The sequence below is a fragment of the Notamacropus eugenii genome, chromosome 1, assembly GCF_028372415.1.
Source record: "Notamacropus eugenii isolate mMacEug1 chromosome 1, mMacEug1.pri_v2, whole genome shotgun sequence".
NCBI classification, from domain to species: Eukaryota; Metazoa; Chordata; class Mammalia; order Diprotodontia; family Macropodidae; genus Notamacropus; species Notamacropus eugenii.
In genome coordinates this window covers 41,542,354-41,567,520 of record NC_092872.1, presented here as the reverse complement: position 1 = coordinate 41,567,520, position 25,167 = coordinate 41,542,354, and the positions used below count along the sequence as shown (strand labels likewise).

The 25,167-nt window shown below is 36.1% G+C and overlaps 1 protein-coding gene across 7 annotated transcripts in view; it reads right to left on the bottom strand.

Moving 5' to 3' along the window:
* The window catches only part of RFX3 (regulatory factor X3), a 330,189-nt gene that overhangs the window by 55,376 nt on the left and 249,646 nt on the right, over window positions 1–25,167 (bottom strand). For all 7 annotated transcript variants that reach the window (XM_072597449.1, XM_072597443.1, XM_072597457.1 and 4 more), the window contains 4 exons: window positions 23,548–23,729; window positions 18,422–18,541; window positions 4,853–4,974; window positions 4,194–4,306 (listed from right to left, as the gene is read on the bottom strand). In XM_072597449.1, coding sequence (XP_072453550.1) covers window positions 4,194–4,306; window positions 4,853–4,974; window positions 18,422–18,541; window positions 23,548–23,729 — 537 coding nt within the window. The remainder of the gene's footprint in view (window positions 1–4,193; window positions 4,307–4,852; window positions 4,975–18,421; window positions 18,542–23,547; window positions 23,730–25,167) is intronic.

The following is a 25,167-nucleotide window of genomic DNA, read 5'->3' as shown; positions in this document are numbered from 1 at the left end:
CCATGGGGAGGGAGATAAGGATAAGAAAACAATAGATCAATAGCACAAGGGAAAGAGTTAATTTGGCAAGAAGTACGGTCACCTTGTCCTCTGAGAATGGAGCAAAGGCAGGATTTTGAGGAGAAAAGGATGGAAAATGAGACAACACAGGATGGACAGCTTCAGTCTCCTCATTAAAGTAAGAGGCAAGAGCAGAGGTCAGTAGGGTGGTTTTGGGGGATGGAGGAGAGCTGGGAGAGTTTGTAATAGCTATGGTGGAAAGCCTGAGAGGGAGTCAGCAGGAAGGGAGTGCCAACGTTCAGTAGCAAGACTTTTTAGTTGGCTCATTATGATTTCATTACTTCCTTAACAAGGAGGAATAACAAACAGAATAACAGGCATCTGAGGGATTTAAAAGTGAAGGATGGTGCCTTCTTGAACTGCTTTACTACAGAGTCAAGATCATAAAGGTAGAGAAGTGAAGCGAAAATAGGCATGGTAGATTGGGGGGAAAAAGAGGTCAGTGAAGTACAGGGCAAAGGGCCAGACCAATTTCAGCAGAGGGAGAAATGCAAGGAGAAGAGATTATGAACAAAGAGGGCAATTTCAGAATTTGGAAACTTGAAGGTCCACTACAGCGTGGACTTGACAGTCTCTGAGGTCCCTTTTGACATTCCAGGATTTCTCTGTCCCTCTGGGTCTTTGAAATGCTTTATGTACTCTAACATTTTATAAATCAAATCATATTTTAATGTTCTAGGGAATTTGGCATTTAAAGGAACCCTGTGATAAATCTTTTTGGAGAGTACTTTTTGTGCTAGAAGCCAAGTAGAAGTGTCCATTAATTGGGAGATGGCTAAACAGGTTGTGATGCATGAATCTTATAAAATATTATTATGATATAAGAAATGAAAACTACAGAAGAGCATGGGAAGACGTAAGAACAGCTGCAAAGTGAGGTAAGCAGAACTGTGACAACAACATGCTCACAGACCATGGCCAATATAAATGAAAAGAAAAATGATAACAAAGCAATCAAAACTGAATGCCATGAAATTACAATGACCAGGCTTGGCCCCAAAAAAGAGAGAAGAAAGGCAGTAGATATTGGGATGAAACAGTGAAAATCATGTCATGCTTTTTCATTGCATCTACTAGTTTTGCTGAACTATTTTCCCATCTCTTTGTTATCAGGGATGTTTTTCTGGGAGGAGCTGGGAAAAGAGATAAACTGGGAAATGCAGATGATATAAAAAGAAAAAGATAGCAATTAAAATTTATTTGAAAAACTTTTTGCAGAGCAGACCTTCATTCATTTGTCTTTTGTTTAAATTCTGTCCACCAGAAGCAGAAAAACCCTAGACAATTAGCTGTATTATCTTCTTCACTGAATGGAAAGTGGTTTAAGGCAAAGGACCTTTTATTTAAAGAACCTATTATTTAAAATTCAGATCTGTTATTTACTCCCTTGTCCTTGAGCAAGTAAACCACTTCGAGTTTTTAGGCCTAAGTTTTTTCATCTGTAAAATAAATGAGAAGATCTCTATGGTCCTTCCAATTCTAAATATTATGATTATTATAGGTGGAGGAGGATATGTTAACACTGTTCTCTTAAATTAATTCCTATTACAGAGTTGAGCTGTACTAAAAATGTCACTGGGAAAAACATAAGAATCAATAGGGAGATGAACACTCCTTGACTTTCAAGGTTAAAATGGACACTGTAGGAAATGATTGAGATAACTTGTTAAGATCACATGGAGATCTGTCATGTGTTATGCTAATAATCTGAGAACCTGCTTTTGGTTGTTAATAACCCAGCACTTCTGAGAAACATTCAGGTTTACTCAAACATTTCTTACTTCTGGAATGGAAAAAAAAATCCATTTATGCTATGAGTTGAGAAATCTCTCTGCATATTGTATTGTCAGCAGTTGGGAGTAAGATAATAGCCATATTAGCCAAAGGATTATATTCTACTAAGAGTGAGTCCATGAACAATATTAAATATAATATTCTTTCAAAGAGAGAAACACTTAAGAAAACCTTACAGGAAAAAGAAAGTGCCCCTCTCTGGAACTGGTAGCTATTAGCTTAGAAGATAGTGAGCTGGCATAACTGATGCTGCTGTAGGAAGCTTCTAAGTGGTCTTGTGTTAAGAACCCTGGATTTAGGACCAGAGGATCAAAGCTTTAATCACAGAATCTTAGAAGCCACCTCAGACGTCATCTAGTCCAACCCACTCCTGAGCAAAAATATCCTTTCCATCATGATGGAAAAAATAGTCATCCAATATTGCTGAAAGAACTCAGGGTAAGAGAGAACCCACTTCTTCCTGAAGCAGCCTAGCCCACTCTGAGATAATTCTGATCATTAACAATTTTTTTCTCACATCAGTCAGGGGTGAGCAGGCCAGGAACTTGCCAAGCCCTGCAGTGGGTCTGCCCTTACTTTTCTTTTGATAATTAGAGAGAAAAGAATAAAGGCTTCCTTAAGAGCTGCCTTATCAGGGATTCCCATGTCCTCCTTCTCAACTAGCTTCTAGATCATAGGAATGCAGTACATTGGTGGAGAGGCAGACCTGTGATTTCACTGGCATCGGAAATTCCTTCTACACAGATCAGTGCCTGCTTTGAGCCTTGACCTTTGAGTCAGATGGCTTAAACTCTTCATTTTACTCTTGACTAGACTGAATCTTCTAGAATTCAGTATTCCTATGAAGTGGGGTATGTGGAGGTGGTGGTGCTAAGACACTGATATGGTTATAGTCAGGGGATCTATTTTTAAATACAAGTTCTGCCACCGAATACCCCAAGCTCTCAGACAAACCACTTGATTGTCTTGGGCCCCATTGTACTCAACTATAAAATGAGTGGGTTGGACTAGAAAGGACCCTTTCCTGGTCAGAGCAACAAACAATTAAAGCCATTCAGTAGAAAAAAAGGCTGTCTCTGCATGTGGTGAGTTCCCTATCTGGAGGTTTTACGAGGAGAGATCAAACATTTACTGAATTGAGTAGAGGTAAAGTACCACTTAAGATAAAGACATTGGCCTATCCCACAAGGAGCCAGGCTGAAGGGAGCAAAGAAACTTTCATTCTTAGTGATGAAGAACTGATGAAGTGTAAGAGCCTTATAAATTCTGAAAGACAAACTGCCAGGGATATTTTAGAGGAGATGTCTATTCAGGTCCTTGAGGTCACTTTGATCATTGATGTTCTATGATTCCCTTCCAGCCCTAAATCTTGGGATCCCATGTCTAAGCCTTAAGAGAAACACACACACACACACACACACACACACACACACACACACACACACACACACACACACACACACACAGCTATGTATTATAGGCACAAGCTTTTCTTTGGGTCATATCGACATTTTCTTGTGCCATATTTGTATGTATATCTATATCTTTATGTACGTATGTATGTATGTAATACATACGTGTACACACACACATTTGTATATATATATTTGTCATATATATGAATTACACAAGTAGAAACCTGAGGAGAAGAGTAGAAACCTAGGTGATCTCCGGAGGGAATAACAGCAGCCTTATTTTAATCTATTCTCTTTATACCCCTCATCTCTATAGTTAAGCAGGAAAAAGCAAAGAAAAGTCCCTTTTTTTCCATAATCCGCCTGCAACTAAACTACTATCTTACTACATCCTTTTCCTGAACTTTCTATTACCACCAAATTGAGCTACTCTCCATCCTCATTCTTATGCTGCCTTGTCTAAGCTCTGCACCTCTGGACACACTGCCTACTCGCCTGGATAGAAGATGTTCTCCGTTTCTCTTTGTCTGTTGAGCTTGCTCCCTTCCTTCAATATGGCACCCTGTCTTTTGTGAACTCTTATGACTTTTCCTAATTTTGCTTCTCCCTGGACGCAGTCATTTCTTGAGCCTCAGATTCCTAACACCTTTTACTTGTATGTTTCATTTATCTTATGACTTCCACTACTGCATCATTATTATTTGTGTTCCTGTGTTGTATTCTATTTGATTAAGTTCCTAGAGACTAAGACCTTAAAAAAAGCTGCCAGTTCCTTGCACACAATAAGCCCTTGATAAGTATTTGTTGAACAGACTTTGCTCAACAAAGGACGAGGATCAGCTTCTTTCCTATGCAAGTGACATATCATTTGCTTTTAGCTAGCTGTTTTAGCATGACTTAATTTGTTTGAAAAGTCTTACTTACCTCACAGTGCTCTCGATAAAGACTCTGCAGTGATTTGATATCCTCAAAGGTAGTACCATCTGGTAGAGAAGATATTTCAACTTCTCCAAACTCTGGAAGTGCTCTTGATGCATCTGTTACCATGACAACAGAACAGAAAAAAAAATTATGGATGGTGCCAATTACAGTTTAATGAGTAAAAATTTAAGAACACAAAGGCTTTGTTTTTGTAAAGTTAGGGGACCAAAAATCTAAGACTTTTCATATTTTCATCTTAATATTTTACAACCAAAAATTAGCAGCAGGAATACTAGACAAGATAAGATGTGACCAGAACTCTAATGGTAACAAGACTGTCTTACTTGTGTAAGAGACACAAGTGGGTGATTGTTTTAACCCTAAAGTTTCACTAGAACTTTTAGAAGTAGAATAGGTTTCCCATTTTAGCAGCTAGTCTATACATATTTACTTAGTATGTATGAATTAAAAAGTCCAACACAAATCCAGATCTTTAAGAAAAGAATATTAAGCTAAGAAGGAGCCAAACTGTCACGTTGTGTTGGACGTATAACTTCAGCAAGAAGAACTTTAGAGTAGAATGAGTTTGTAATGAACCATGGTACTTTAAGAAAAACCTGTTGCTTTTGCTAACAATTAATATGCATTACATCTTAACATACCTAAAAACTGTTGATGATGCTGACTTTGGGCAATTACAGTTTGCTCAACAGATGTGCCTGTCTGTTGACCACTTCCTGTGAAACCATCTGCAACCCCATCCACTTTCTGCATAGGCTTGTACCTTAAAATATGGAATGAAACAACAACAGCAATAATAACAACAAACAAATTATTCCTTGAGTCTTCAAATGAGCACACAACAATGACCATGGCACTATGACTTGAATATGCCTCCTTTCATCGTTCATGCTGGTAGGGATTTATCCAGGCTTTAGAAAGTTGGTATGTAAAGATGTTTTCAATTCTGCTTTTCCCTGAGAAAGTAACCAAATTTGGGAAATCCAGAAACAAAGAATTAAAATAGAGTTCTGAGGTCTTCCTTTAAGCTAAAAAGCCTTCCTCTGCTTGCTCATTGGTCACAGAGGAGACTCTGGGTTTTCCAAGGCTGTGTCCAAGGTGCAAAAGCTGGAAAGCTTTCAAGTATGGGTTTACAGACTAGTCATAGGTTTTTACCTTGGGTATTCCAGTCTAATGAAACTAGTGCCTATTGAAACAGGCTCTAAAATGTAGTAAGCACTTAATGAACACTTGTTGAATTGAAGTACCACTTATGGTAAAGATGTTGGTCTATCCAGCCTGAAGGGGGCAAAGGAACTTTGATCCTTAGTAACTGAAAAGGTGGAGGGTCCTTATCAATTAATTCTACCCTTAGTTCATTTCAGGAGGTTTCCCATTCTCATCAATTCTCTCTGTGCTTAATTTGGCTTTAGCTTTATTATTTTCAGCTATGAATTTTTACTTAGCTAATAAAATAGGCTGAACTTGTTTAACCAATTTAAATTAATGCAGTTTGGAATTCATGGAGTTTAAACAAAAGAGGTGAAAGGAATTTGCATTATTTAGCCTAGAGAAGAGAAAGCTGAAACAACTTCCTACAGATTTCAATTATATGAAGCTTTATTATGAGATTATGGGGTAATTATAAAATGGAGACCAGCTGTTTTCTGATTATACTTCTTTATTGTCTATTGTATCTAGCAAATACATCATGGGTGCAAAAATTTCAAAACTGGCATGGAATTTTAGGTTAGACAAGAAGGACTTTATATAAGTTCTTGTTAGACTTTGTTTATATAAGGCAAACAAGCTCTTCATCTCAGTTGCATTACAGAATGCCTATGATGATGATGAATTACTAAATTCTTAAGGAAGACAGTGAAATAGTTTGCCTTGGAGTTAAAGTAATATTATCTATATCATTGGGATGGTGCTGATATCAGAAGCAAGCACACATTTATATGCAAGTTCTATTCCTTGCAAAGCAATTTCAGAAAGTTGTTTCTTTTAGACTCACAACAACCTTGTGAGATGACTAGTTTCTTCATTTTCTGTAAGGGCAGTATGTGTGTAAGAAAGAGCTCTGGACTTGGGGTCAGAAGATCCTTGACCCATGAGGAGAGTTCTGGTTCCGCGCTAAGCATGTATGACCTCCACCCGCTCCCCTGCCTCTAAATGAGATAATAATACTTTATCTCCTTCACAAGGTTGTAAACAAAGTGCTTTCTAAATTGTAAAGCGTTACATAAATGTGAGCTATCATTAAGAAGAGGAAATATTCTCATAGAGGTTAGTTGACGTGCTCAAGGTTATCCAGCTTAGCCAGGAATAGGACTGAGAATTAAACTCAGATGTCTTGACTACAAATTCAGTGTTTTTCAACTAATACCACATATGCCTCCGATAACAGCAACAATAGGAACTATATTAATAAGGAGATAAATATGTGCAATTATAACAGTTCTTCACAGGCATAAGATAATGGAACATAGGACATTAAGGGTTTATTCAAAATTAATCTTGTAGAGGAAGAATCAGCAACTAAGGAAAAATTCATTTTTATGGAGTTGACATTAATTTTGATTTTTCATTAAGCTACCTCTTTTCCAAGTATGAAATAAATGTTTCTGAATGTCTTTTAAGGCCAAAATTCATTGCTGCTAAAACTAGCTAAAAACAAAATCAAATAAATATTTATTGTGTCTGTGTTGTATGAAAAACTAATGTATGAAATAAAATAAATATTTGTGCCCATGTTGTATGTATTCTTTAAAAAAGTTGTACATAAACTGAATTTTTGTGAACCAAATTATGCTTTCCCACTGACTTACACTATAAACTAGGGATGCTTTATTTTCATCCTGACCGATTTTCTACTGGCAATGGCTCTTGCCATTGAAATATAACTTTAAATTTTTCTGCCTCCTACTACTCTGTCAAGTAATTCATCATCTGTAAGTACACACTTGACTGCAAACACTAAAGGAGAGCTCACTATTTAAAGAAAGTCTTCTTAATTTTTCTTTTTGATAAGATAAATCATCACCTCCATAAATTATGTTTGAAACATTCAAAGGTCGTGGTTGGCATTTTTATAAAATGAAGTAAACCCAGACCATATCTGAAAATCTGTGGTGCCAAAAAAATTTAAAAAAAACCCTGCTCTGTTGCTAATGAAGAAGCAGTCTTGGTTTTAAAATTAGTAAGAGGCAAATGATAATTTTAACAGCTTGCAACTCCATGGGTAACCACCAGCTAAAGTTGTTAATGATTAAGAAATCAAAGAAACTCTAATGCTTTAATAACTTAGTATATGCATGAAACCTGTCACTGAAATATAAAATTTGGAAGGCTATTAGGAGCTTTTTCAATACGGAGCTCGTCATAGCTGTTACATGGAATTTGGATAGTTGTAACTCTACTCTGAAAGCACCATTGAAAACAGACAATATGGCTACTGCATGGATACTAAAGCATCATGATGGAAGGCAGAAAGTGGCATATACTTACCACCAGAATTGCCAAATTAACTTCTCTACACTAATCAAGCTCTGGGGGAAAATTAATACCAAAGTTTTTAAAGTAGTTGAAGTTGTATGTAGCAAAAACAAAACCATCGCTGCGAAGTTTTAAAATAGGCATCACAATCCCAGTCTGTCTCACCACTTAGTAACTGTGTGACCCTCGGCAAGTCACTTAACTTCTTCTGGGCTTCAGTTTTCTCATTTGCAAAATGAGGGGATTGAGATCAGCTCTAAATCTGGATCCTATGAACCATTCTAAATAATTACACAGTTTATAACCACAGATTAAAAAAGTTATTCTCAATCATGAAGTGGTGTAATTTTTCACCTCCCAGGTGTAATGCATAAGGTTTTTTGGAAGTTTGTCCCAGTAAAGTGATAAGCAGTTTGAATGTGGTTGTGGTAACAAAACCTCAGTCAATAGCAAAACTCAGTAGAAAATGGTGAATTAGGTGACTTTCAATATCCAGGAGAAGCAAATTATATCCTAGGAGATGAAGTTGATGTATGGTAGAAAGAACTCTGGAGTTGGAGTTAGAGAATCCAAGTCCTGACTCTCCCATTTTCTACCTGTGTGACTACAGCAAGTCACTTTATTAGTCTGGTCCTTAGTTTCCTCATCTTTAAAAAGGGGAAATTGGACTAGACCCCTAATGTTCCTTCCATCTCTAAATGGAGGAAATTCTTTGTAAATAATAGTGTTGTTAATTCTTTAGTCCCTTCTCTCAGTAGTCCCTTCAGTTGCTCATTTTGCAGTGATTTTACGTAGTTGGGCAGGAGGGAAAAAGTAAGATCCAGGCCTATCAATTTTGTTTATTAACAATAGATTTGATATAGGTTTTGATTAAGGGGAAGGCTGGAACCATTGGCTAAAATAATTCTTTGTCTTATCAGTGGACTTTACTTATTTTATGTCTTTCACTACAGAGTGGTAGCATGATGTAATGACTAAGGAAATGGTCTTAGAGATAGGAAGATAGTGGATCAAGTCCCTGTTCTAACACAAAATGGCAGTGTGACCCTGGGTGATTCAGCTGTGCTTTAAGCAACCCTCTAAAACCATAAACAATAATAATAGCTGTCATTTATGTAACACTTTAAGGTTTGCAAAACATTTTATGTATATTATTTCATTTTGTCCCCATAATTTTCCTGGAAGGTTGATATGATTGTCACCCTCATTTTGTTAAGAAAGATAGAAGTTAAGTGTCTTGCCTAGGGTTCTATGGCTAGTAAGTATATTAGATAGGATTAGAATTGAGGTCTTCCTGATTGTAAGTCTGTTACTTTATCCACTATGGTACCTAACTGTAAGTTACAGAGAAGGTTCCAAACTACATTGGTAGAGGAAATTTCTGATATCAATGAAATCACAACTCCTGGTGTCTCTATCCCTATCCTTTTTTGACTCACTGGTGTGAGTAATTTATACAATTAAAACTATACAGCGTGCAATCTTGCTAAGAGTTGTTTTTGTCCTATCCTGAAATCTATTTCTTGAACCTCTGTTTCCTTCCACATTCATTCCTGCTGCATGGGGCCCAGGAGAACTGGGCTTCTTGTTGGGGTGGTAACTTGCCTCTGTCCTCCCATCTTGACATTCCAGGCAACAAATGAGGACTTAAGGCCTTGTCTATGGAAAAACAAAAGACTGACCCCCTCTGTGGTAAGACAACAAAAAAAATGTGATTTATATTATGGTCTTCAATAAGAATTTTGTATATATTTCATCAAAACAGGATGATGCCTAAAGTTGATCTTAATGCTGAAATCCTTCCACTAATTTTTTGAAAGGTACTAAATCATAGTATTTTATTTATATTAGTTTTTAAAATTTTAAATGAGCTCTATTTTTGCAAAAGGAAATTTTACCTAGAATAAGTAATAGCAAATCCTATGCTATAGTACTATAGGAAGCATATGCATCTATGGAGATTATAAAACTACAATAGGGAATCAATGGTGTTCTAAGAAACAGTGTTACAGGTTGGATCATTTAGTTATTTTTAGTTTCTCTGACTTCAATGGAAAATGAGATCATTACATTAGGGACTGCTCTTCAGAGGCAGAGTGAACACTAAGGCTTTCAACATAAACCTTCCTTACCTGCATACTAAAGTTAGATGCTCAGGTGCCATATCATCTGACTATTATCCACCCCTGGAGGTTAAGCCAACTCAGGCTCAGCTTTTGGAATAACAGCTTGGAATGTTTCTAAGAAGAGTTGCTGCTGTCCAGGGACATTTCTTCTTCCTCAGGAATCTGGGGAGGGTTCTGAGACTGCATGAGAATCTGACACCTGATCTAGAGACAGATTCAGTTCTCCTAAGGTTAGGGATGGCCCAGAACCAGATCTCTCTCAATCTGATTCCATGCAAATGAGGTTGGATAAGAGCTGGATTCACTTTTATAGGTATCATGGGATGGAACACACACATGCACGTATGTCAGAAAGCACTGCCCTCTTCCAGTTCATATTCCTGATTTCCATACAAGACACCACCACCCTTGGAGAAATGTTTCATAGGATCACAGCTCTGGAGCTAGAAGATAACTCAGCAGCTATCTAGACCAAACCCTTCATTTTACAGGTGAGGAAACTGAGTCCCAGGGACATTAAGTGACTTGCTCCACTCTCAAAAAGTTATAGATAAGATGTGGACCTGCACTAGTAGAGATTTGACACTGAATTATCACATTGATGAAATAGCAACTCAAAGACCCCACTCCAAGAATAATAATGATAATATTATTTCTGTGTAAACATGAATATCACATATTTGAAAACAGTTTCTGTATTAATTTGAAAAAGTAAAGATGTGTAACAACAAGAAAAGCAATTTTCATTATCTTGACAAAGCAACTAAGATTGTTGATCTTAGTTGCATAAGAATGACTTATTATACTAAGCAGTATGTTAAACCCTGGAGACACAAACAAAAAAGCAACATAGTCTTCTCAAGGAATTCACATTTTAATGAAAGAATAAAAACATTTGTTAAATATGATTACCATGTGCCAAGCCCTGGGGATGCACAAAGCATAAGCAGTCCTGACCTCATGGAACTGAGATTCTAATGAGGAAGACAGCATGTAAGGGAGTGGAGGGGAGGGAGGAGACAACCTATTCTGGAGGGTGCAGGTCAGATAGAAGGGCTTAGTCATTCTAAGGGTAGAGAAGAAGTGTAGATAGCCAGGCCTCACGTATCTGATTGTCCAAAAGAGGTGGGTGTTCCATACAAGTGAATTTTTTCAGTAATTGAAACTTACCCCTTTTGAGTACTTAAACTTAAAAAACAAAACAAAACAATTTTATCTGTTTTGGATTAAAATCTTTCTAAAAATATTATACACTTCCCTGTCATCTCAGGAATCTTACATTATGGAGCACTTCAGAGCTTGCATGGCATTTTCTTTCCATAATCTGATTTAAAATTTGTATAACCTAGGTTCAAGTATAAATATTTGTGTAAGACTTTCCTCAGTTCTGGAAAGCATGATTTCTCTATTCTCCCTTCCTGACCAGAGCTTGGGAGATGAAAGATCTTTCCTTTTGGCTTCCACCTCAACTGAGCTCATCTCACCAAAGAAGACAGTCCATAAAGTCACTAGAGCATCAAGCTACATGTACCTACTGGACATAGTGAGTGCTAAACTCGGCTGAACCTTCCCTTGATTCAGAGTCATTATTTAAGAATACAGATAGTTGTTCTATCTTGTGGCATGGTGATGTGGGTCAGTGGCCATTAAGGGATGGACTTGTTGGATCTAGACTGCTGTGCTAAGGCTGTGAAGCTCTGCTCATGTTCTCCTTCCACTATTAGCTACCCTTGATGATGCTTTCAGTGGTACCCCACCCACAATCTTGTCGTCTTCCCGTTTGTCTGAGAAATGGATCAAAGAATGAAATTTAGAGCTCAAGAGAAGGTTAATGTAATTTTATCCAATTCTCCCCCCCCCTTTTTTTTTTCAGATGTGGGAACTGAGGCCACTCAAAGTGACTTGTCCAAAGTGACAGAGGTAGTAAGAGCCAGAGCCAGAGTCAGAATTCAAACCTAGATTATATGATACCAATTGCAATGCACTATCATGGCTTGAGAATAATTCTACATTACTAGAGGAATAAAAGCGTTGGGCTTTATGAGAAGAATGAGAAATGCTTTATATTTATTACTTGGATTTTTCCTACCATCTCCTTTCTCTGCTTTTATACTCATGCTAGGCTATAAATGGAAGAAGTCACACAATTATGCTTACAGGGACCACTGTAAATTTATCTTACAGAGTCTCAACTGTGCCCTCACTGCTAGACACTACCGCTTTGACTCTTGATGCAGTTCCCATGGTGTCTGATCCAAATCTTTTCTTCTCTCCTTAAAGCATTTACATCATCCCTCCTTCTCTGATTTATACTCTATGTGACCTTAACATTAAACCCTACCCCTCCCCTGTCCCCCCACCCCCCACCCCAGTCTCTCCTCCTCTTCTCCAGTCCTGGAGAAAGTCAGGGTCATTCTCCTCACAAATATCAATGAATCTACTTAGTCCTTTGATGCCTATCTCCTGTTTATTCCAAGAGCGCCTTCCTTTGATTATCTTCTCTCTTCCTATCCATTGAAACTCATCCTTCTGTTTATAAACAAATCCAGATCTTCTCCAACTTTAAAAATACAAAAACAAAGCAATTCAAATCCTTCTTCATTTGGTCTGATCGTTCATCCCTTTAAGCTCCTGTCCTAAGATGCCTCTCTTTTCTTTTCTAATCAAACTCCTGGGAAAGACCGTTTGCATCCATCTCCTTCATTTTCTCACTTCCTAATTGCTTACAATCTTTCTTCTGACTTTATCACTCCACTGAAAGTGCTGTCTCCAATGATTTCTTCATTGCCTAATATAATTTCTTGAATCAGGGCCTTCTGAATCAGAGTCCATTAAGAAAACTCAGCACTTATCCTTCTTGACTTCTCTGACAATTGTGATCTTCTAGATGCCTCCTAGGGTTTTGTCTGGTTACTCCCTTTCATTTCTTTTGCAGAATCAAGGTTGTTCTTCTCCCTATGCCTCTGTACCACAGGGCTCTGAAAAGTGGTGTGATCTCTTCTCTTTACAAATTATCTCAGTAATATCAACTCCCATAGATTCAACTAATCACTCCTAGGCAAATGACTTGTGGTCCCAGTCTCTCTTGCAAATTCCAATGTAGTCTCCAACTGGATGTTCCATAGAGATCTCAAACACAATATGTCAGAAACAGAACTGATTTTTTTCCCCAGTACCCCATTCCTTTTCCTAATTTCTCCCTTTTTGTTTAAGGCATTAATATTCATTTAGTTATTCAGGATCTTCTTTCATTCCTCATCCATCATTCTTCATATTAAATCAGTTGACAAATTTTGTCATTTGTACCTTCATAAAACTTCTTGTTTCCTTCCATCCCTTTCTCTCCACTCACATGACTACCATCTTACTTCAGGGCCCCATCACCTTTAGCTTAGATTATTGCCTCCCAATCTGTCTATCTCCAACATCATTGAGGCATCCTACATATAACTGTCAAATTGATATTCCTAAAACACAGGTATGACCAGGTTACTTTACTGCCTGAGATATTTCAATGTTTCCTTCTTGCCTTTAGGATTAACTCCCCTGCTTGGCCTTTTAAGGCTTTCACAATCAGGCTAGAGCCAGCCTACCTTTACAGACTTACTGAAAACTACTTTCCCCTTCATGCTCTCTACATTGCAGTCATACTGGAAAACATTCTATTTTTCCATCACCATGCATTTTATAGAAGCTGTCCTCCATGCTTGAATACATTCCTTTCTAAGCTCTACTTCTTAGAAAGAATCCTCAAGTACTTCCCCCTACAAAGAAACCCAATTCCTCAAATCTACCCAGTTGCTTCAGATGACTTTGTATCTATGTTGTACTGAATTTTCTATGTATATATTGTTTCCCCACCAATAGAATGTAAAACTCCTTGAGGGCAGGATTTACTTTTCTCATATTCTCAGTACCAAGCACAGTGCCTTTCACATAATAGGAACTTAATGTTTGCTTAACTTAATTGAATTGAATTCTGGATAACTGATACCCAGCTTCAGACATCTAAATAATTAGTGTGCCCACAAGTAGAAGGTCTTCTCCTGTGATGGGGGTATGTGTGACTTCAGTCAAGGAGGACCAAGATGAGGCTCCCAGCCCAAATGTGCAACATGTGTCACTGCTCAGATCCCCAGTTATGTGTATGTCATATCCTGTCTCTGAACCAAACAAAGCCCATCTATGCATCATGCTAAGCCCTCAAGGGAACACAGATGCCCTGCACAAACTGCCTTTTCTGGAGGTTCACAATGAAAACACCCAGACATCCACAGTCAAGTTGCTCCTACAACTTCTCCGATTCATACTTGCTCTTTGCTAAGTCACTCCACTGTGATTTTTCAAGAGGCTAAGTTGAACACTCATTGAGCAAAACGGGCTCCAATCCTCATTTTTTCCCTACAACAGATGTCGGTGGAGGCCCAGAGACTCTCCTCAGCTTAGTTCTGCACCCTTTCCCACTGCTGACTAGAGAGGCATTATTCTATTTGTCTACGAGTATTTCATGATATCTTCACAAACTTTTTAACTTGTTTATCTCAGGTTCTAAATCCGATATCACCTTTACTCAATAAAATTAAATGTTGCATCTGTCTTGCTTCTTTTACCTCAAGAGATGAATTGACACTGTTGATAAACTCTACATGTGCAACCACATAAAATGGATTTCTAGGATTTTAAGCTATTTAAGTATTCTCAGATGTTAAGTGTTGGGAAAGGTACTTCAAAATCGCTTTTTTTTCACATGTTATTTGTTTTTTAGGCAATAGATTGTCTCCATAAATATACCTGTAAATATATTCAGAAAAACATGTTTTATTCTATTTATATTATTACCAGGCCCCAACAGAGATATGCTACTTACTATAATGTTTTAGCATGCTGTTTTGTGATTTATAAGTCATAAGTCCTCTCTTTGATTTCATAACAGACTCCTGGACTAATGGAAAGAAATTTTCTCTTTTTAGTGTCCAAGCTTTTTTCTGAACTAATAAGCTTCAATTAAGCTTATCAACATTGCCTTTGGATAGATTCCTTAGTAGTGAGGACACCTGCTGGTGCTCTGCTGCCAGTCACAATGAGGGGTCTATGCACTTGGTAACACTAAAGCTCTTGAAACAATTAACAGAATACAATTACAAAATGATTGACTGGTCATTGGAAATTACTATCAGAGAAAAAAAACTAAGAAAAAAGGGCAGACTTTCTTGTTCCTCTGATTAAAAAAAACCAAAACCAAACAAACCACAAACCAAACCCACAACTTGGAATTTTGAGACATTTCTTATGAAGGGAATTTCACAACAAAGCCTGAATTCCACAGAACCTGTTAATATCCTTAGAAATGCTTAAACTATTTAACTCATTGGTTCCATTTTTAATTTTAATTTTAGGTCTATGTTCTCTCCTTCCTTCCATCTCTACCTCATCCACTGAGAAGGCACAAAACACTATGCCCATTATATATATGAAGTCATCTAAAACATATTTAGTGGTTCCATTTCTAATAACCATTTCTACGACATTGAGATAATAGGGATTTTTCTAGGCTGAGTAGTTTCCAACCTTTATAGTTCCTGGTTCTCTTATGTAAAGATACTTAACATTCCAATCCTGGATCCAGATCACTTAATCTAGGTTGTTTTTTTTTTTTTTTTAACAAACTATTTTCCTTAGGTTTCCAAGGAAACTTGCCTTTTTACCCCTTTTAAGAGTATGTTGCCAGAAGAATTAGGATTTGTTTTGTGAAATTAGTGACAGAAAAATATTTAAATTTCTTTGATTTAGTAATTTCTCAATCAAGTTTCTTGTTTTAATCTTTTGTCTCTAAATTACTTTCTCATCTTTAGCTTCTGACAGTGTATTTGTCCATATGTGCAATCATGGGCGACACCATATATCCAAACATATATATTTTTTCATATATATATGTACATACTTCATATATAATACATAACATACATATATTTAGATATGAATTCTGCCTTGAACTGGATAAAGAACATTCTAAAAGGAAAGGAATCTTTATTATATAGTTACTACAAATGCTGTCTTTACCATACTTCCCTTAAATTAACTTTTTAAATAATTATATCATAACTTCTCTTAAGAAAGATCACCAAATGCAAACCAACATAAATTGTTCTATTTTAACTGCCATATGAAAGAATGCACCAAATCACTAACAATTACCCTTTGACACAGATATTTCACTGGTAGGTAGGTTCCCCAAAGAGGCCATTGACAAAAAGATAGGCCCTACACACACCAAAGTATTTGAGGTAGCAAAGATCTGGAAACAAAGCAGATGACCACTGACTAGAGAATGGCTAAACAAACTGTGATATGTAATGGAATATTACTGTGTTGTAAAGAAATGATAAACATAATGAATACAGAGAAACGTGGAAAGACTTGCATGAACTGAAATACAAAAAGAAGTAAGATGACCAGAGAAACAGTATATAAAACTACAGTAATGTAAATAGATGAAAGAAAAAAAACCTCAAAACAAACCCAACCACAAAACAATCAAAATTCATGTTGTGAGATTATAAAAAATGAAGTTGGTCTCAAAGAAGAGATATGAGAAGACACTCTCTCCTGCTACTCCAATTTCTTTGCAAGAGTAGAAGGGGTCATGAGTGTGGAACATTGCATATAACATAAGATATTTTTTTCCTACTTGATGACCAGGTTTGCCGAATTGTTTTTTTTTCTTTTAAAATAATTATTAACAGAGGATTCTCTGGGAGGAGGGAAAGAGATAAAGGGGAAAATTTAAAGGATGTAAATAAAAAAATATTTCAATAAAATTATTTTTAAAATTTAGTTTTACTCAAGCACAGAAGTGCCAAGCAGGTTTCCAAACAGGTCTGTGGGCCACATTCCAACGTGCCACCAGAAGCAGATCAAAATGTAATTGGTAAATATTGAACAAAATAAATAAAAATACAATAGAATATCGATAACATTATGATGTGGGTTTCCCAGTTAATTTTCAGCCTGCACGGATCCTCACGTATGGTCCATGCTTCTATTTGAGCTTGACAACATTTACCTAATACTATTTGCCTTATAGATATGGCTACATATGATTAAAGCTATTGCTTGAAGGAGAAATTGTTTATTTAATAAAAATAGCATAAAGGTCCTGCTACTTCTTTCCAAAAAGGGAAACCCTTGATTTCACCCTGTGATAGCAGTCCTGGAATTCATTTTTCATGCAATCACTGGAATATTCATTCCACCCAAAAAACTGCTTTCCTCTAATTCTGACTGTTGTATAGCTCCCCCAAAAAGAAAACTTATGCAGTGAGGATGTGATGGTCTGCCTGGGAACTAACTGCTTTAGTTCTCTCTAAATGCATCTCCTACTGTTTTGTCTTTCAATAGGCCACAGGAAATGTGAAAGGTGAATGCTTAGGCAATTCCATTGTCAGTATTATTTAATTATTTAATTAGTGTCCTATAAAGCAACGTGACCTCCATAAAATCCTCCATTATCAGGGTTTAAGAAAAGGTGCGCTAAATCCTTTCCCTAGTTGTGGCTAATACCTGATGCTTTAGAGGAAAATAATGCTTTAGTAAGAAGTCATAACACAGGACTCAGTGGGACATACTAGCATACAGAAAGAACTCTGATTCTAAAAGGGGCACACGGAATGTGGGATCAGGATCCAGAAAGCCTGGGTTCTTTTTTTTTCTTCATTATCTGCTAGCTGTATAATCTTGAATAAGTCACTTAACTTTAGTGAGACCTTATTTGCTCTATCTACAAAATGGAGAAAATAAGACCTTACCTGCCATTAGACAGAAAGCTCTCTCTGATTCTCTCCCTTTAGCTCTAAGATTTATAGTTGTGTTTCTATAAAAGCTTCCATGCTGCCTAAGGAAGAATGTCTTGGGACAAGCCGGTACAGGCAATGTTTGATTTGGGACAGAAACATATTGTCCTTTAGTTTCTCTGTCTGAATAAAATGGAATCATTCTATGCTTCTCAAAGGAGGGCAAAATAGACATTATTGGTATATAATGTAAAAAAAAAAAACCATAAAACTTTCTTTAAAGGCTAAAAATGTCTTAAGACAAGTTTTAGTATCTTATAACTGTCGATACTGAAAGCATACCATCAATTAAAAACAATTTAGTAAACATTAATTGATCACCTCCTATATTTAAGACATTGTGGTGGGTATGAGAAATACAAAGTTGAAAAACAACATTGTCCCTGTCCTCAAGGAGCTTATAATCTTATAATACACGTATAAGTGTATAAACATATAGAGGGACAAAGGAGAGACATGAATTACAATAAGAAAGCTTGAGGAGGAATTACTTTTGGCTGGAAGACCCGAGAAGGTTCATGGAAGAGATGACATCTGAATTAAGCTTTGAAGAAAGAGAAAAATTTTAACAGATGAAGATTAGGAGGGAATGCATTTCAGGCTAGTGGATAGACTGTCATTTCTCAGGAGGAAGCAGCATATTGTGTTCTCTTATACTGGTAGTTGGTTTTTTTTTTTGTTTGTTTGTTTTTTGTTATCCAAAGAAAATAATATAGAACTTAAAAAGTTAAAAATGATTTCACATTCTACTCTTTACCTTTGTTTCTGTTGCATGGGTTGTTGTCGCATAGCCATATACTGCATGTCCTCTTGTAGTCGATTGAGAGGGGAGTCTGGCTTGACACGAATCCCATAGTAATGGTACTTGGAGTTCCCTCTTTATTGAGAAAAACAACAGATAACAGAAATATAAATATCAGTAAATATAAAATTAGGCTTATTCAATATCCACTTAATTTAAGCCACTGCAAAATTAATTCCATGTATGAGGAGCATATAAATTGCACACACACACAAAGGCTGGTCATATGGGGAGAGCTCAACTCAAATGAAAAAGCATTTAAGCACCTAAGTTATACTATTTGTACACATATCAGGCACTGTACAAAAACAAAGGAAAAAAACAATACGGTCCCAATCCTCATGGAACTTATTATATTCTACCTGGGGGCTGGGGGGTTAGGTGATAACATATGCACAGTTGAATAAATACAAAATACATACAAAGTCAATATGAAATAATTTTGGCAGGGGAGAGCACCAAAAAGCAGAGTTCTGCCCAAGTGGTACTTCAGTAATCCTGAGATACTAAAAGAACAAGAGGAAGATCTCTAGATCATTCAGCAAAAATCATATAGAATGAAAGAAAAATCCCTGAGGGCTATGATATTCCTTGGTGGAAGACGTATCTATATAGATAAATTCACAGATACAACAAAGTACCTGTATATGTGAATATATGTATATAATATATATGCATATGTGTATATAACATGATACATATTATATACATATATATCTTACATTTTACTGAAGTTAATAGAGTAGCTCTATCTACAAATTAAAATTCCATTCTGGAAAATAGTTAAAAATTTTGAAAACAATTTTGTATCACATTTGGCCTTGATGTTTTCTGAACAGTTCATTCAGAAAATGTGTATGCTCTCTCAGGTTAAATTCAACACACAACTGTTATTCTTACATTGCAAGCTCTCTGAAGGAAAGTTCTACCCAAGCCTTGTATTGGCCCCAGCACCCAGTACTGTACTGTGCAGAAATGAGCACTTACATATTTGTTGGGTCATGTTCTTGTATTATTAACTTAATTAAAAGGAGCTTAGTTATGTCAGTGGAAAATTGGTCATTAGCAAAAACAATGTAATGTAAGAAAAGTGATTCTTCATTAAAAAGGAAATATTAGTGGGGCAGAATTACCTACAGGTCTTACAGTAAAGATTATACCTTTGCTCTATCACCTTGGACAAGTACTTAACATTTCTATTTCTTGTTTACTTCATGAGAAGAAGTGCTGGTGGTGGAATAAATATGCTGACTTCAAGCTTACAAGATTGTTGTACGTTAATTCAGTTAATTTTCTTTTTAATATAAAGGGCTTTGTAGATGTTAAGAAATTATTTCATCCCTGTTGATTCTCAAACACATTTTGTTAGTCACTGTTTTTAAATGAATCCATTTGTTTTGCAGGCTGAATCAGATGTATCACAACAGACACACATGGGGAAATTTCTCTGTGAAAATGGCAAATTTCCACATGGGACAAATGATTTCACAATTTCTAATTTCTTCATTTTCACGAGAAAGCTTGTGTTTGGTGACAAATTTTTGCTTTGAATGGAATTTGTGAATATTTTCAAAAATAACAGTTTTAAATATGTAAATTCTTGCAATGAGAAAATAGTACTTTCTAACGGGTCTAAATATAGTAAGGCATTAGAACTCTTCCCATCTTCTTCCTCTTCCACTTAAAGAGAAAAATCCAAAGAGAATTTGGTGTTACATTTAAAAATAGGGAAAGATGCTACTTACAAGTTTACAGGGTTACTATATAGTGCAATGACTACATCCTTGTAAAACTGTTAAAATGAGAATATTATACAGGTTTATTAATTGACAAAGATATACAGTATATCTGAATATTTCTGAGTAATCAGCCCCCCAATTTAGGAAGCAATTCTAAAGTCAATCAGCATAGGCCTTCTTTAAAGACAACTTACATTTAGAATCAGTTTTAGTGTCTTTAGCCTTGGAACAAAGTTACAAGCCAGCTTTATATACTTTTTTAGTAGCCTCTTTTTCTTCAAAGTAAAGAGCAGTGAGGAAGCAGGAGTGGGAATAGAGTGGTGTATCTCTCACATGACCTCTTCCCATTCTACTTGGTTTATTTTTTGCTCTATTGTATTAACAAGATGGCACACTACTCCATGGATGGCCTCACAAAAGCTCATGAAGGATCCAAGAGATAGAGTAAACTAAATATAAATCTGACAAAAATGTTCTGTGAACATTTTGATGTTTTGATTCTGTATATTTATATATTTGCTTTTTTCTGGTTTCTATTAGTAGGTATAGTTTATTTATTGATTTTCACGGAGGGGAAGTTGTTTTATGGCTCTTTCTGCTGTTTGGTAGAAAATTAATATCTTGGCTCATTTTGGCTCATGGTAAAGTGTTGGTCAGACTGAATCTTGGTTCACGTCTCTTTTGGAGGGAGATTGAGTCATTTTTGCAGTAGACACATTCAGCAGTATCTGAGCCTAATTACTTTCCTTTTTGCTATATTAGCCCAGCCATCATTACAATTCAGCATGGGGCTTAACATTTCCATTTGTGAATAAACTGTTATTCTTTGCCTAGACTTTCTTTCCCATCCCTCATTTTAAATACTAATTTTTAAAAAGGCACAGGGCAAACTCAGTGCATTTTGAGAGTAAAAATGCTGGGACCTCTTGAAAAGTAAAAGTCACAAAAGTAAAGGAGAAATTTACTCTAGTGAATGAATTCTACCTCCCAAATCCAAGTCTTCTCTCTTTTCTCTTTTTGAGATACTTTCCAGAGTAAGTCTGGAAAACTTTAAAAGTGTAGCATCTTTGGAAATCTCTTCCAGGGACAGCATACAAGAAAACACCTAAGCAAACCTAAGTAGTGCAAAGCCAATGTTTGCTGAAGTATACAGATCTATATGGCAATGCTACTCATGCTTGCTTAGGTGTTTTCTTATACTCTAAAAAGATGTTTGCAACCATTCTTTTTGTGATTCTGAACAAGGGATGAGACAGAAAACAATCAAGGCTCTGAATGTTAACTCCTTCAGTTTGATGAAGTTAATCATATGCAAAGTCAGTGGCTTAAAATTTGCTAAATCTTCTGTTCCATGGATTCCTCACTAAAATTCAATTAGCAGCCAAGAGACAAGTTGAATTAAATATCACATTGGCTCATGGTTAGATCTGCAAACATTTTGATATTCTGATTTTGCTTAGGATTAATCATTTTAGAAGATATGTTGGCTTTAATCTGGTTTCAGAGATATAATAGTCACTGAAGAAATGAATCTGTAGTTATCTAAATTCTGCCCATGCAGGTAAAATTCAACAGAAGGGGATAATTTTCATATATGTATTATTCACATAGATATGCATATATCTACATCCACACATGCATACAGACATATGGATTTTGTGTGTATGTGTGCATACATACACACAAAATCCACATATTCATGTATGAATATATGGACAAAGTCCATCATTCACAGGAATGTGAAAGGTTCATTTTTCTCAGAATAAATTTATAATGAGGTCACTAAGGTTGTTATTTGACTAAGCACACTGGGAAATGTTTGCTAGAATACTATGGTATTATGAATCCTAACTAATTATAACTAATTAATACTAAACTGCACTTGCTAAAATGAATTAACATATATTTTCTTCATGAAATAAATAACTCTATTTTTCTTCTTTATATGAGATTCTTAATCAATAAAACTTAGCAATCCAGATTTAATGCCTAGAGGGCAATGTGGTACAACAGCCAGGAGATGGATTTAGATTTGGAGAACTGAGGTTCAGTCCTGGCTCTGCCTCCTCTGTGATCTTGCATAAGTCACTTCATCTCTCATCTGTAAAATGAGAGGAGTGGTCTAGAGGGGACTGGACCCCTGAGGTCCCTTCTAGCACCAAATCTATGATCATATGACCAGTGGAAACATTTATTTGCCCCTGAATTGCTGTTGCAATGCCTTACTCAGTTATTTGAAAATATGTATCTTACAACAATTATACTGAAAAATCTAGAACGGAGAGAAATGAAACTGGCTGAGTATATACATGAGCTTTAAGAAGACAGAATTTTGGAGCTGAAATGGTGTGTACATATCTTACCCAACTCTCTTATTTTATTAATAAAGGAAATAAACTCTAGGAGAGGGGAAGTGACTTGCTTGAGGTTATACAAATAGGTCATGGAAGGCCAGAAACTCCAACTCACATTTCCTAATTCCTGATCCAGGGTAATTTCCCCTACACATTGAGCACCTCATTCATTTCCTCGTTTCATGTTTGCTCAAAACACCACATGTACATTTCCAGTGAAGTAAGAAATTGGGAATAACTGTCCAAAAAGGTCATTATTAAAGTTTCCAAGTAATGGAAATTTTATTTTCCTATTTCTCAATAAAAAGGAAAAAAGAACATGGTAGAATAACAGACTTTTAAAGCCCTTTCAATTCCTGTAACCTTGCAAACAAATAACACATTTTTGCATTTCCTCAAAAAGATTTGTTGTTGATTTGTCCTGTGTCTAGAAACTGAATCAAATTAAATCAGCACTCTGTATTTCTTTCAAGAAAGTGGGCAAGTAGATGAAAACCTTTCTATACCTGTTTTAATATAATTTTGTAGGAGGCAAAAGACAGATTTTTTTCTATTTAATATATCCATTTTGTTGAGGATCATCAGTAGCATTTTAGAAAGGGCCATGCTATGGTGTTTAAGATTTCACATGTAAATTTTGTGCGAAATTGTTGATCTGCCTGCCACTCTCTCTCCCTCTCTCTCTCTGGCTTGATAATTGACTTGTCTCACTCCTTTCACTGCTGTGTCATGCAGAAATGAGCTGATGAATTCTGAAGTACGACTTTCTTTAGTGGAGGAGACACTTCCACCTTCCTGGTCTAGTAATTTTCCACATGGGTAATGTTTGGGACAAACACTTGTGTTTTCGATTTGGGAATTTCAAATGGATGCCTCGCTAGTCTTCCCTGGTCTGTGTCCTTGTATTCTCTCCACATACAGACACACTTTCATATATTTTCACTGCAATAATCTTTGAAAATCCATAATCTTATTTTTCAGTACTGACCTAGTTCCCAATCTCCTGGTTCGTAGCCCCATGAAAATTGACCTTATGAGTTTTCCAAAGGAGGCAGCATTGACTGGGTCCAGTTTGTGTTCCTGACAATGTCGTAGGTAATGGTTGTAAAGGGTACTTCTAGGGAGGCTCACACCTTCTGCTGTTTCATAATTGTCCAACAGCCACTGGAGCTATTATAAGTAAGACAGAGTAAACAAAAAGAAACAGCATAATTTACCAAAATATCTACAAGTCACTAAAAGCATTAGAGTGTCACTTCACACACACAAAAAAGTATTTAGAAGCTCTCCTGAAAGCCTTATGATATGATAAGTAGCTCTTTTTTAAGTGAATTTAGAAGGTTGATATACTATGGGGTTGAAAATGTTTGGAAATGTCTGTTAAATAGCACAAGTCATAACACCTGTGACCTCCAACAATGCTTTTCTCTCCAAATATTCAAAAGCATGTAGTGACACACTGATTTTCACTATATTGATTGTTGTTTTGGAGATAAACAGTTATTTCCTTCGGGAAATTTAGATAATCATATTAACTAGTCATAAATATAATTTATACCACCATGGAACAGAAAAACCATGTTATCCAGACTGACAGCATGGCATGTAATACATCTTTATTGTTGGTTTGTTACTACACACCAACAGTAAGATGTCTTGTATGAGCCCTTATAGTAAGGCTATGTTAATTTTATAGGGTTCCTAATTTACTTGTTTCAAATTACCATGAGATAACATAATAATAGCATTGTCTGCTAAGAAATTTTTTTTGAGAAGGTAGGAAGGGCAGAAAGTCAGTCATTTCTTGCCAGCAGGGAAGACTCAGTTACTCAGCTTAAGGAATATAATATAATTGGCATATATTTCTTTATTCAATTTTCTATCTATTATCCATCTATTTGTGATAGGGAAAGTTGTACTCGTTAAAGATAGTTATTGTAGGTTCAATTCTTTGATTTTTAAAAAGAAAGGAATGATTTATTAGAACTATTTTGAAACCTATCTCTAAGCGGCATGTTTGCAGTGCCACAGAAGGATGATGATTCGCTGACATTGCTACACTCAACATCAATTTAAGTCTTATTGATAGCCCTGGGGTTATGTTTTCTTCTTCAAGAACATGCAGGAAGAAATAAAAAAAAAATCTGTTGCACACAATTCTAGTTTCTGAGGTCCTAACAAGGATTACTAGTTACAAAGTTACAAAGATTACAGCTATAAATATTCAGGACCACTTATTATCATCCCTGTTTTACAGATGGAGAAACTGAAACATAGAGTCACTTGCCCAAGGGGTCACCAAAAGAAGTAATAGTAGAACCTTGATCAAAACCCAGGTCTGCTGGTTTCGATTTTCTTGCTTTCTCTACCACAATGCTGGGAATGCAGCTATTGGTGACTGAGAAGAATCTTGGTATACTGCTCCACAATTCAATAATTTAAAATGTATGTCTAAGGTTAATCTACACTTTTCAATGTGAAAATATGAGAATTTGTGAGATTTCTCCTAAGTTGAATCCTACATAGGGAAGCCAAGGAGAAGTTGTTAAAAGTTGTTAAAAATTTCAACTAACTTTCTAAGCACTTCCCCTTCCATACTGACATTTTC